This window comes from Acomys minous (assembly GCF_964271855.1).
Source record: "Acomys minous genome assembly, chromosome: 9".
NCBI classification, from domain to species: domain Eukaryota; kingdom Metazoa; phylum Chordata; class Mammalia; order Rodentia; family Muridae; genus Acomys; species Acomys minous.
Window position 1 is genome coordinate 87,770,178 of NC_140490.1, and position 13,909 is coordinate 87,784,086.

The following is a 13,909-nucleotide window of genomic DNA, read 5'->3' on the forward strand; positions in this document are numbered from 1 at the left end:
CGCGCCCACCGGTCGCTCGGCGCGCGCAGCCCTCCCAGCAGCCACCGTGCCCGCCTGCGCGCGCCTCCTGCAGGGGGGAGGGGGGAGGCAGGCCGAGGGGGGAGGGTCTCCCCGCCCCCTCCGCCCCGGCGTCCAATCAGAGCGGGCGAGGGGCGCAACCCTGGGACGCGCGGGCCGGTCGGCCTCCGCCCGAGCCTCCAGCCGCGGTGCTGGGCTCGAGAGGAGTAACGGTTATGGGTATTTAGAACTTCTCCTCCTGAGGAGGGCGGCATGGTCGCCAGTGTCTGCCTCTCCTTCGCCCGGGGGCTGCGTCCTTCTTTAGCTGCCGCGCCCTAAAGGAGTGACGGGCAGGGCCTTCTGTCAGCCAGTCTCCCCAGGGCACCCTGCGCGCCTGTGTCACCAAGTGATAGGGTGAGGCGAGGCCTAGCTAATGTGTGTGGGCTCTTTTTTTCTTTGGGGGGGGGGGGCGGGCGGGTTGGTTGTTTCCTTTCCCTCTTGGAGTAAAAATCCATCAAGTTTGCCCTCGTCACACAACGAGTGCCCAGGTCTTGCAGGGGCGGGGGGGGGGGGGCTTGAATTTTGGTGACAAAAATAGGTCCATTGTGAGAAATGAACTGGAAGTGAGAAAACCTGCCCTAGTGTCACTGCCTAACTAGGGCTTCTTCGAGTCTCTGACCCTTCACTCTGTCCGACCTTGGGAAAAAGTTCCTGGTGGGATCCCGGAAAGTCTTGAGCATCAGTCAATGCTGTCATCTATGGAGTTGTGCACGTTCGGCGCTACCTCAGCCTTTGGTGGGAAGAGCAGTGCAGAGAGCTTTCAAGGGAGAGAGCAAAGGAGAGAAGTCTAGATAAACTAGATAAACGCTATTAGCTTTTCTTTGACTCTCAAACACCTTTTAAGATAAAGATGACAGGCTAGCCTGGTCTACAAAGGGAGTCCAGGACAGCCAAGGCTACGCAGAGAAAACCTGTATCAAAAAAAAAAAAAAAACAAAAAAAAGATAAAGATGACAATAAATCCACCCTAAACATTTGAGAGGATAAGAAGTGGGTGTAAAGGGGCTTTATAAACTGTGAAATCCTACCAAAATGTGAGATTCTTTTTCAAAGCCTAATGAACAAGGGGAAGCATCCACAGGTTGTGAGACCTCGATTTTTAAGTGAAATTAATCAGCCTGGTGTGTAACTGTTGTGAGTATTGACAAGGCTCAGAAAGGGGGATGCTGACAAAGACTCCCCAAAAGAATCCTGAGAGGGAGCTAACTTTGCTCCAGTTCTTAGAATAACCTAGACTATGGCTTCAGCTCAGTCGTTCCCAAATCAATGATTTAAATCGATTTAGACCACTATGCTGAAATTATGATAATCTTGTTCTAGAATGTAAAAAGAATACAAATCTTATCACTTTCACATGAGTTGGATGATTTGGAGAGTCTGAACTGTGGTGTTTACCAAGCACCTATCTTTTATTTTCAAAGAATACTGAGTTCTTAATGGGATTTTAATAGGTGAGTTTGAAGATTGAACACTAAGCAAAGTTACAATGTGCGGAATTACACCTTACAACTTTCTTCTCAAAATTGGCACGATTTTGCCAGTTATTAAGGCCTTAATTCAGAGCAGTGGTTTATTCTAGTTCATAAACCAATGGAGATACTGGGGAGCTTTTGGTTCCTTCTGAAACTACAAATATAGGTGGGCCTGTATTTTTTTTAATCTGACTTCCATCACTTCTTATTACCTCAGTTTTCTTACCTATAAAAATGAATACCAGGATTGGAAAAATAGTCAGAGGTTAAGAGCACTTGCTGCTCTTCCAAAGGTCCTGAGTTCAATTCCAAGCACCCATATAGCAGCTGACAACTGTCTGATGTTGTCTTCTGGTGTGCAGATGTACATGCAGAAAAGTACACAAACAGACACACACACATGTATGTATAAAAGATATATAGCCTTTTAAAGATATATATACATATATATATATATATATACATATCTTTGAAAATGAATGCCATTTCATTCAGTTCTCACCCACTCTTGTTTATATGAGAATAAGTATGGAGATCTTGATTGAATTGTTTCTATTTTGATTTCAAAAACCTTGATGCAACCAGAAGGAGTCCCAATGAAAGAAGGCCCTATTTATCTTATAGACTGACCTCCCTTGTAGTTCTTGATTCTTACTCTGTACTATCTCTATAATATTTCTGTAATATTTCTAGATAGTAGTTAGCTATCTAGATAGTACTTAGCTAGATAGCTTAACAGAGGAAGTTAGTTCAAAATGTTGAGACCAGAAAGTAACAAATCAGAAGACAGAACTATAAAAATAAGACATAAATTATATGCTGATAGCACTGAGGTTGAAAAAGTGATCCAACCTTTTGCCTAAGCCTGTTCCAGTTCTTTGTATAAATAAATTCCCCCCCCCTTTTTTTTAGTTGTCATTATCTTCACAGTGTTCCTATTGGACTTTATATGACAAATTAGAATAAAGGAAACACTTTTTTGTTGCTTCCTGTATAATACATTCTTTTAGATTTTTGAATTGAACTGAATAATCAGTAGCTTTGAATAGGTTACCATCCAATGTAAATAATACTTTTCTATTCTCACATTCATACTTGGTTTCCTGGCACAATCACTTAAACTGTTTTGTTTTTTTTTCCTTTCCTTGACTCACTACCCTTTTTAACTTAAATTTTATTTGACACATGCTGTTAGTCTGTGTCATCTCACTTCTTTCAATAATAACATAAGAACTATTATATTTTCTATATTCATATAAAGAAACTAAAGCAGATAAGTTAGATTGTTTAGTCCACCCTCACAACTGTTGAAGATGAAATTATAAAATCCAATTTTGTGACCACAGCCCAAGTTCTTACTTATCATATTTTTGTTTGAGATAAGCTCTCTCTATATAAGCCAGCTGGCCTCAAACTTTTGATCTTTATAAGTTATGGGCTTATGGTATAAGCCACTACACTGAAATTTAATCACTATCTTCTGAGAGATAAAAGCAGTCCCTGAAATCTAGCCAATGTCCCAATGGTATCAAGGAGGTTGTAGTGTTGGTAGGAGCTGGCCTGATATAACTAGGCCTTGGTATTTTCCAGTTAAGCCAGACAGCATGAAGCAAGGCCACTTTATAATCAGTAATGGTCAAAGCAAAAATAAGACTGCTTTCTAAAATTTGAGCCTGAACAAAATCTATGATTTTGAATACACAATAGAATATGCCAACTAGTAAGTGGCTGTTGCTTCCTCACAGGTTATAGCTTTACTCATTGTAATTTTTCCTCTTTATAGGTAAAATTTGTGAAGATAACATCATACAGTCACTCCTGCTTCATCACAAAAAGCAAGAAGGTTCTACTTCCTTAAACCCTCCATCAAAACACCCAACACAATCCTAAATCTTAAGGGCTCTGCTTTACATCCTACTGCTGAGGTGCAGTGTGATTCTCCATCTCTCTGATGAGCGATAATCTCAACCTGTTCAGCTTGCAGGAATTCTTGGTGATCTTTGGCTAAAGTGCATTGGTAATTCTTTGTGTTATCTGTACCTTCTATTTCTATGGAGTGGAAAACATGCTGTTAGGTAGAAGATAGACATGAGTAGTGGAGCTGGGAAGAGTGGTCCTAGAGGATAGCCCAAGACCTCTTCCTGTTTGTACAGCCTGATAAGCTACTGTAAAACCCCAGCTTCATACCCATCACGCAGCAGACTGCCTACACTGTGCATGGGCAAGCATCTCCGGGCATCAGCTTGAGAGCTATTCTTAACTGTATCCAGCCTATCCCAAACACATCCTGTTCTCTGCGCATCCAGTGTGAGGTCTCCGCAGCGGTAAGGCACCATGTCTGAGAAGTTCGCCTGCCGCTATTGCCAGACTGCCTTGCAGGGGAAGAAGTACGTGCAGAAGGACGGGCAGTACTGCTGCCTCCCGTGCTTTGACACGAACTGTGCCAACACCTGTGAGGAATGCCACAACCGGATAGGTGCAGATTCCAAGGAGGTGCAGTATAAAAACCGCTACTGGCACAACAACTGTTTCCATTGTGCCAAGTGCAGTAAACCCTTGGCCACTGAGGCCTTTGTGTCTTGGGAAAACAAGATCCTGTGCAACGAGTGTGCCACTCAATTGGCCTCCCCAAAGTGCAGCGCGTGCCTCAAGGATATTGTGCCAGGAGACCAGAATGTGGAGTACCAGGGTACCATCTGGCACATAAACTGCTTCACCTGCAGCATCTGCCAGCAAGTCATTGGAACCGAAAATTTCTTCCCTAAAGACGGAAAATTCTACTGTGTGTCCTGCCATGAGAACGTATTTACCAAGTATTGTTCAAAATGCAAAAAGCCCATTATAGCTGCAGGAGTCAGTTACCAGGATCAGCTCTGGCATAGCGAGTGCTTTGTATGTGCTTCCTGCTCTAAGGAGCTGGGTGGGAAACGTTTCACTGCTGTGGAAGACAAGTATTATTGTGTGGATTGTTACAAGAATTTTGTGGCCAAGAAGTGTGCTGGATGCAACAACCCCATCACTGGGTTTGGGAAAGGCTCCAATGTGGTGAGCCATGAAGAATACTGCTGGCATGACTTCTGCTTCAACTGCAAAACCTGTTCTGTAAACCTGGCGAGCAAGCGCTTTGTGTTTCATGGCGGGCAGGTGTACTGTCCTGAATGTGCCAAAAAGCAATAACTTGGCAAGAGCTCCTGTCCTATAAAATGGCGTCTGACCCATGCTTTGTGTTCTTACTCTCTCTGCCCTGCTCCAACCATAGGGGAAGAGTGGGCCTTCGCCTCTATGAAGTTGTCCCTCCGTCTTCTCTTACATTTTACAGCATGGCTCAGCTAAGAGTGTACAGTGATTATGTTAGGATTCAACAACCTTGCAGCAAAAATAATTCCCCTGTTGCTGCAATAGGAAACCAAAAACTTAGACTCTTCTGAATGTTTCTTATAGATGATAAAAGTACTAACTAGGTAGCCACATGATGTGAGAAACGTGTGCAATAAGAAAACATCCACTGAGATGTTCCGGCATCAGCTGGGACTCACTGTGTCATCACACAACTGCTCAAACTCACTGCTCACCCTCTTCTGTGAACAGAAAAAGAATTATCCAGAATGTATGGTTCAGCTTCCTCATCAAAACTTTGGCCTTTCTGGGAATTTCCAGAAAATAAACATTTTGAACTTAGCCATAATTCTCAGCTGACCTCTTCCACAAACTAACATTTAATTGTTCTATGTGGCTTATTTTCTCCTTTTTTAAGTACTTTTTACAAAAGTGCTAACCACATAGCCACATGATGTATACAAGGAGCATAGGTGTCCCCATTTTAAAACATGGAATGCAGGTGATTTGAACATTCTAAGTAGATCTGAGAAGTCAAGCCTGTTTTCAAGCATCTTAACAATTACTACTACTAGAAGCTTACAAAATTAACCCTCCTGTCCTTTTTTAAATTAATGATATTTTGCTTTAGGTTTTTTTTTTTTTACTTTACATCCAGATTGTAGCCCCCTCCCTCATTGCCTTCCAGTCACACCTTCCCTCCTTTGTACCCTCTCTGTCCCTCCCCTGGTCCTCAGAAAGGGGAGCCCTCCTCCCCTAACAACTGACCTCAGCCTGTCAAGTCTCATCTGGACCTCCTGTATCCTCTTCCTCTGTGGCCTGGCAAGGCTGCCCTGCCAGTGGGAAGTGATCAACGTGTGGGGGCCAGAGTCCATGTCAGAAGTAGTCCCTTTTCCCCATACTATGGGACCCACAAAGAGATTATGTTGCCTATCTACTGCATCTGAGCAGAGAGTCTAGGTCCTCAGCATGCATGGTCCTTGGTTGGTGCATCAGTCTCTGCAGCACTACAACTCCTCCGCTTGGATTTGTTGACTCCGTTGGTCTCCTTGTGGAGCTCCTGACCCCTCCAGGTACTTCTGTTTCCCAACTCTTCCATAAGACTCCCTGCTCTACACATCAAAGTTTGGCTGTATGTCTCAGCATCTGCTTGGATCCCCTGCTGGGTGGAATCTTTCCAAGGACCTTGGTGGGCCACTTCCTTCCTATTCTTTCTCTTCAACTGCTTCCGGTGTCTGTTCTATTTGTCCTTCTGAATTCTCCATAGGGCCCTTGTTATTTAGTTTCTTTAGGACTGTGTATTGTAGTGTGGTTTTCCTGTATATTTGGCTAATATCCGCTTATAAGTGAGTATATACCATGCCTGTCTTTTGGGGCTGGGTAACCTCACTCAGGATGATCATTTCTAGTTCCATCTACTTGCCTGCAAATTTCAAGATTTGCTTGTTTTTAATAGCTGAGTAGTATTCCATTGTGTAAATGAACCACAGTTTCTTTTCCCATTTTTTGGTTGAGGGACATCTAGGTTGTTTCCAGGTTCTGGCTATTACGAGTAAAATTGCTTTGAACCTTATTGTGTAGTGGAGCATCTTTTGGGTATATTCCAAGGAATGGGATGGCTGGGTCTTGAGGAAGCCCTATTCCCAATTTTTTGAGAAAGCACCAGATTGATATCCAAAGTGGTTGTACAAGTTTGCACTCCCACCAGCAATGGAGGAGTGTTCCCCTTTCTCCACATCCTGACCAGCATGTGCTATCACTTGAGTTTTTGATCTTAGCAATTCTTATGGGTGTAAGATGGAAACTCAGAGTAGTTTCAACTGACTAGGGATGTTGAGCATATCTTTCAGTGTTTCTCAGCCATTCGATATCCTCTGTTGTGAATTCTCTGTTTAGTTCTGTACCCGTTTTTTAATTGGGTTATTTGGTTGGGTGGTGTTTAAATTTTTGAGCTCTTTATATATTTTGGATATTAGCCCTTTGTCAGATGTAGGGTTGGTGAATATCATTTTTCAGTCTGTAGGCTGTTGTTTTGTTCTGTTGACAGTGTCCTTTGCCTTACAGAGTTCAAGGCTCTTCCCTACTTTTTCTTCTAGCAGATTTAGTGTGTCTGGTTTTATGTTGAGGTCTTTAATCCACTTGCACTTTAGTTTTGTGCAGTGCAATAAATAAGGGTCTATGTGCATTTTTCTACAAGTCAGACCAACCTCATTTGTTGAAGATGCCGTCTTTTTTTTCCCATTGTATGGTTTTGGCTTCTTTATCAAAAATCAAGTGAACATAGGTGTGTGGGTTTATTTCTGGGTCTTTGATTTGATTCCATTGATCCACCTGTCTGTTTCTATGCCAGTACCATGCAGTTTTTTGTTACTGTTGCTCTATAGTACAGCTTGAGATCCAGGATGGAGATTCCTTCAAAAGATTTTTTATTGTATAGGATTGTCTTAGCTATTCAGGGGTTTTTGGTTTTCCAAATGAAGTTGAGAATTGTTCTTTCAAGGTCTGTAAAGAATTGTATTGGCTTTTTTTATGGGAATTACATTGAATCTGTATATTGCTTTTGGTAAGATGGCCATTTTTACTATGTTAATCCTACCAATCCATGAGCATGGGAGATCTTTCCATCACCTGATAGCTTCTGCAATTTTTTTTCCTTCAGAGACTTGAAGTTTTTTTCATACAGATCTTTTACTTTCTTGGTTAGAGTTACACCAAGACACTTTAGGTTTTTTTGTGGCTATTGTAAAGGGCATAGTTTCCCTAATTTCTTTCTCAACCTGTTTGTCTTTTGTATAAAGGAGGGATACTGATCTTTTTAAATTGAGTTTGTATCAAGCCACTTTGCTAAATATGTTTATCAGCGGTAGGAGTTTCTTGTTAAAATTCTTGGGATCACTTATATATACTATCATGTCATCTGCAGATAGTAATATTTTGACTTCTTCCTTTCTCATTTGTATCCCTTTGATCCCCTTTAGCTGTCTTATTGCTCTAGCTAACATTTCAAGTCCAATATTGAAGAAATACAGAGAGAGTGGACAGCCTTGTCATGTCCCTGATTTCAGTGGAACTGCTTTAAGTTTTTCTCCATTTAGTTTGATGTTGGCTATAGGCTTGTTTTATGTTGCCTTTCTTGTGTATAGGTATGTGCCTTGTATCCCTGATCTCTCCAAGACTTTTAACGTGAATGGGTGTTGTATTTTTCAGCATCTAAGAAAGTCATCATGTGTGTTTTTTTTTCTTTCAGTTTGCTTATATGATGGATTACATTGACAGATATCCATATATTAAACCACCCTGCATGCCTGGGATGAAGCCTACTTGGTCATGGTGAATGATATTTTTGATGTGTTCTTGGATTCAGCCTGCAAGTATTTTATTGACTATTTTTGTATTGTTGTCCATAGGGGAAATTGGTCTGAAATTCTCTTTGTTCGTTGGGTTTTTGTGTGGTTTAGCTATCAAGGTGACTGTGGCCTCATAGAATGAGTTTGGTAATGTTCTTTCTGTTTCTGTTTTGTGGAATAGTTTAAAGAAAATTGGTATTAGATCTTCTTTGAAGGTCTTCTTTGCTGAATCCATTTGGTGCTAGGCTTTTTTTGGTTGGGAGACTTTTGATGATTGTTTCTATTTCCTTAGAAGGTATAGGACTATTTAATTTGTTAACCTGATCTTGATTCAATTTTGGTAATTGGTAGCTGTCAAAAAATTGTCTATTTTATTTACATTTTCAATTTTTGTGGCATATAGGCTTTTGAAGTGAGACCTAATGATTCTTTGGGTTTCCTTGGTGTCTATTATTATATCTCTCTTTGCATGTCTGATTTTGTTGATTTGAGTACTCTTTCACTGCCTTTTAGTTAGATTGGCTAAGGGTTTGTCTATCTTGTTGATTTTCTCAAAGAACCAGCTCTTGGTTTTGTTGATTTGTTGAATTGTTCTCTTTGTTTACAATTTGTTGCTTTCTGCCCTGACTTTAATGATTTCCAGCCATCTACTCCTCTTGGGTGTGTCTGCTTTTTGTTCTAGAGCTTTCAGGTGTGGATGGCTACAGTCCTTCATAGGTGGACTTCATAGATTACTACCACCTACTTTTCCGAAATACAAGATTACCTAGCTACTGTATTCTCCGTTATGGTATTACACACACACACATAATGAGACAATATCAAAGTAAACAAAATGAGAGTACCTCTCGTTCCTAAAGGAGTAGCCATCAATGCCTGTGCCACATTTTGTCCGTTGTTGTTATTTAGCATTTCAGTGTAGCCTTACGAAAGCCATACAGAAAGAAAGAAAGGAGGCTCTATTCACCGTGATTTTGGGGGGAAAGAGGATCACCTTATGTCTTCCTTTTCCTCTTGCTGTGATATGAAATAGTCTGACAAAAGCAACTTGAGGGAGAAAGGGTTTATTCTAACAGTCAAAGGTACATCGTGGCAAAGAAGTCAAGGCAGGAGAAACTTGAAGCAGCCAATCACAGTCCACAGTGGGAAAGCAGAAAGCAATGAATAAAAGCCAGTGCTCAACTTTGCTTTCTCCGTTTTATATAATTTAGGGTCTCCTACCCAGAGAGTGACCCTACTCATAGTTAAGACGGACTTTCCTACATCAGTTAGTATAAGATAATCCCTTGCAGCCAATTCTAGAGACCTACACCCAAGGAGGTGTTCAATTCTGTCTAACTGACAGCACTAACCCTTACAACTTACCTCTCTGATATGCCACCCACTTCATAAAGATTTATAAAAGTTTTCCTCAAAATCCACCTGCTGGGCTACAACCTACCCCTTGTGTGTATATCCCACTGTATCTTGGGACCATATGCTTTGCTTTGATAATCTTATACTGAAACTTTCTGCTTCTTGAGTCCTTCAGGAAGACAAGAACCAAGAAGCCCCCCTACCAACACTTATTGAGCCTTTCTAAAGAATGAGATTAGAAAGCACCCTTTCATCAGCAGCTATCAGATTGTCAGAGCAAAGTTAGGTGGTTTTCTTTCCTTGGATTATACATACATTGCCTGTTAAATGAAGATCACTAAAAAAAAAAAACTTGTCTAATGGCTCAACCCTGTAATCCCAAACTACCCAGGAGACTTAAGTAGAAAGATGGCAAGTTGAAGTTCCACCTAAAATACAGAGATACAGCTCAGTGGTCTAGCACATCCTTGCATGTGAAAAAACCCTCAGTTCAACTACGATATCTTCCCTGACTTTCTCCAAAAAGGAACCGAGTGTGCTAGCAACAGGAAGCTAAGGTAAGAGGGTTGACAGTTCAAGGCAGCCTAAGCTACATAGCAAGAGTGATTTAAACAAAACAAGATAGTAAAGGAAATACATGAGGCTAAAATTATTGAACGAAAAATTTCTAGGTGCTGCGGATCAAGGTATGCAAGGCAAATAGGCTGTTACTGAGTCACATCTTCAGCCCTGTATATATCATTTCAAAGAGGAAAAAAGTACTTCAGCCTATCAGCTCAAGGCTTGTACCCTGTGCAACAACTTAAAGTGGACTTAGTCTCAATGTAAAATTATAAAACTTTTAGGAAAAAAAATATCTAGATGATCTTCGGCTAGGAAACCACTTTTCAGAACATAAAACATAATCCATTAAAGTAAGTGTGTTTGTGTGCGCATGATATATGTAACACATTATGGCAAGGGCTAACACTAAAAGATAAAGGATAGATGCAAATGGGTGTAGAAGCCAGAGATGCGACTCCGGTGTCGTTCAGGTGCCATTCACCTTGTTCTTTACGACACGATCACCCAGAGACTTGGAACTTGCCAAGTAAGGATAGTCCAGCTGGACTGCAAGTCTGTCAGTGGGGCTGTCTCTCCGGGCCTGGGTTTTCAAGTGTGTGCCTGCCACCAGTTTAAGCATTTTTACATGGGTTCTGGGGATTGAGCTCAGGGCTTCTTTCTGCTTGCATAACAAGCAGTTTACCAACAGGTTTTCTCCCAGCCATCTATATTCAAAACACACACACACACACACACACACACACACACACACACACACACACTGATCTTAAGATGATACTGCTATGAAAATTAAAACACAACTGGGTGCACTGGCACAGGCTTTTAATCCCAACACTCAGGCAGGCAGAGACAGGCGGATCTCTGTGAGTTCGAGGCCAGCCTGGTCTACAAAACGAGTCCAGAATAGCCAAGGCTGCACAGAGAAACTGTGTCTCAAAAAACAGAAAAACAAAGCAAAAGAGAACATTTAAGTACAAGTAGCAGACTAGGAGAAAATATTTCTAAAACACAGTAAAGTTATATCCAATGAATATGAAAAAAAGTTTTACCCCTCAAAGAAAACCAGCTTTAAAATGAGTGCTTAATTGAATTACTAGTAATTAAAGAAGATACTTTGGAGGCAAGTAAGTGCGTGGAATGATGTTCAACATCATGGCCATCAGGGAAATGAACATCAAATCTATAAGAGGTGTTGAAGAGATGGCTCACTTGCTATTTACTTGCCTTGAGATACAAACCTGAGACCCTGAGTTTGGATCCCCAGCACCTCTGTAAAAACCTATCTAGTACTAGAAAATAACAGACAGATATATTGGTGGTGTGAACCTAGGATTGCCGTCTCAGAGGCAGGCAGATCCCTGGGATACATTGACCAGCCTAGCCAATCAGTGAAGAGCAATCCAGGAAGATTCTAGTAGACGTATAGCCTCTACATGTGTTTGTACACATGTGTGCATACATACACACATACATACCTCTCAATGAAAGTCTACTTTGTTATTTTTTTTGTCCAAATGCCATGAATGGAGAGCAACCAAAACATTTATTAGTAGAAATGCAGAATTGAACAAACACTTGGGGAAATGTCTTGAGAAATCAGTTCTTTTTTTAAAAAAAAAAATCAATAATACACTTACATTATGACCCAGACATCCCACTAGATATCAATCCAAGCAGATACACATATGTACAAAAACAAAGACATACTATTTTATAACAGCCTAAAACTAGAAGCACTCTGAGAGCCCTTTAATTAGTGACTATATAGACAGATGTTGGCACATATGGTCAGTGAAATCTACTTGGAGACAAACTACACAAAATGAATAGATACCATTCTCAGTGAAATACTCGAAACTAAAAAGTATAGGTATGGCGTGAGCCTATGTATGTGCGCATATATATAGTATATATATATGAAAGAAACATTTGTTGACTAGGGTGTAGGAGAGGTTGACCAAAAGGACGTGAGAGATTTGGGGGAGGCAGGGGAGCTATTGTTTCTTGAGATACAGCTGCTACACAATGTATCTGTCAAAGCTATGAAAACATATAAGTTTTAATTCATAAATGCTGCTTCAGTAAGCTCAATTTAAAATAGGAAAAAATGTAGAAATGGAAGAAAATTCAAGTTGAAATGAGGCGAGGCCACCTGACACCATGAATGTAAGGCCCTTCTAAAAGCACACAGGGCCCTCCCCCGTATTCCTAATGGACAGCCCTTCAGGGGGAGTATTAATAATACTGCTGCATTGAAAATGCTCCATTTGCTCTTAGGTTTTTGCATAATTGCTCATCAGATTTGACCACAGTTGGCTACTTTCTGCTCTCAAATGCCCCTCTATAGAAGCAAGTAGAGAAACTGGACTACCACTGTTTGAGTCTGTGCTCTGTCCTGCATAGTGCAACTTAAGATATGCTACAGCCTAATTCTGCTAGGTATATCATGTTTTTCCTGTGGACAACTGAGCTTTGTTGAGATTCCTTTTCTGTAATTGTCCTCGTTACTTAAGGGAATTGTAACAGTGGTTGGTTTTTTGTTTTTGTTTTTGTTTTTGTTTTAACCAGGATAGTCTAACCAAAACCAGGAGTATTTTTACATATTTCCCATGTGATTAGCACTAGGCGAAGGACAGATGTTTTCTACTCCCTTAAAAAAGACATGTCCATCAAGCATTTACAAATTATTATATTAAAGGTGATCCGAATAAACTCTAAAATGAGAAGTTTTAAAAAATGGGGACTGGTTGAGTGTATAAAAGATAGCTATGGGGACTGGAGAGATTGCTCAATGGTTAAGACCACTCACTGGCAGCTCTTCCTGAGGACTGGGGTTCTATTCTCACCCCTCCCCCCCCCCACACACCTAGAAGCTCACAACCATATGTAATTCCAGTTCCAGGGAGATCCAGTGTCCTCTTCTGACCTCCAAGGATACCAAGTTTTCATGTGGTGCATAGACATCCATGCAGGCAAAACACCCATACACATTTTTTTAAAGCCCTTTTAAAGATAGAGAGGCTGGGGAGATTGCTCAGTCTGCCTGGCAAGCACGAGGACCCAAGTGCTGGCTCTAGAGATGACTTCTTTTCTTTAAAAACACAGATAAACAGGTGTGTGTGTGTGTGTGTGTGTGTGTGTGTGTGTGTGTGTGTGTTTATAATCACAGTTCTGGGAAAGCAGAGATGGAAAGATTCCTGGGGCTCTTTGGCAGTTCCAGACCAGTGTCTCAAAAAAAAGAAAAAGAATGGGCAGGCACCTGGGAAATGACACCCACCTAAGTTTGTCTTCTGGTCTGTGCTTACATAAAGATAATAGCTTTGGATGTGACTGGAAAAAGTATCTGGATAAAAATGAATTTTAAATTGTTAGGACCTATCCCATGATGCAGCACAGAATGTTCTCAAACTTTCCATCCTATGGCTGCCACGTCACCTTTTCACAAGTATAAAGAGTGGAGCTGGATTCCCCTACATCACCACGGAGGAACCATTACTGTCACTCACAAAGGATTTACAACGAGGACTGACATGAGCCTCTGCTTAACCTTGAAGCAAACAACTCAAAATGGGCAGAACTCACCCAGCATTAGCTTTATCCATGGTGCCTTAGGGTTTCTATTGCTGCAATGAAACACCACAACACAAAAGCAAGCTGGGGAGGAAGGGCTTATCTGGCTTATACTTCCTCATCCAGTGTTATCACCAAAGGAACTCAGGACAGGAACTCAAGCAGGGCAGGAACCTGGAAGCAGGAACTGATGCAGAGGCCATGGAA

At 41.2% G+C, this 13,909-nt stretch overlaps 1 protein-coding gene across 2 annotated transcripts; it reads left to right on the forward strand.

The window, feature by feature from the left end:
• Positions 1-148: 148 nt before the first annotated feature.
• Positions 149-5,210, forward strand: LOC311606165 (four and a half LIM domains protein 1-like). 2 transcript variants are annotated; one of them, XM_084797257.1, is made up of 2 exons: positions 149-432; positions 3,313-5,210. In XM_084797257.1, the coding sequence occupies exon 2, from the start codon at positions 3,864-3,866 to the stop codon at positions 4,704-4,706; it is 843 nt and encodes a 280-aa protein (XP_084653383.1). In that variant the 5' UTR covers positions 149-432; positions 3,313-3,863; the 3' UTR covers positions 4,707-5,210. The 2 variants fall into 2 exon arrangements, with proteins under 2 accessions (XP_084653383.1, XP_084653382.1); XM_084797256.1 differs by having other exon boundaries at positions 151-411.
• Positions 5,211-13,909: the final 8,699 nt, after the last annotated feature.

Coding starts and splice junctions, on each gene's coding strand:
- LOC311606165 (XM_084797257.1), top strand. CDS start 3,864: ATGTCTGAGAAGTTCGCCTGCCGCTATTGCCAGACTGCCTTGCAGGGG.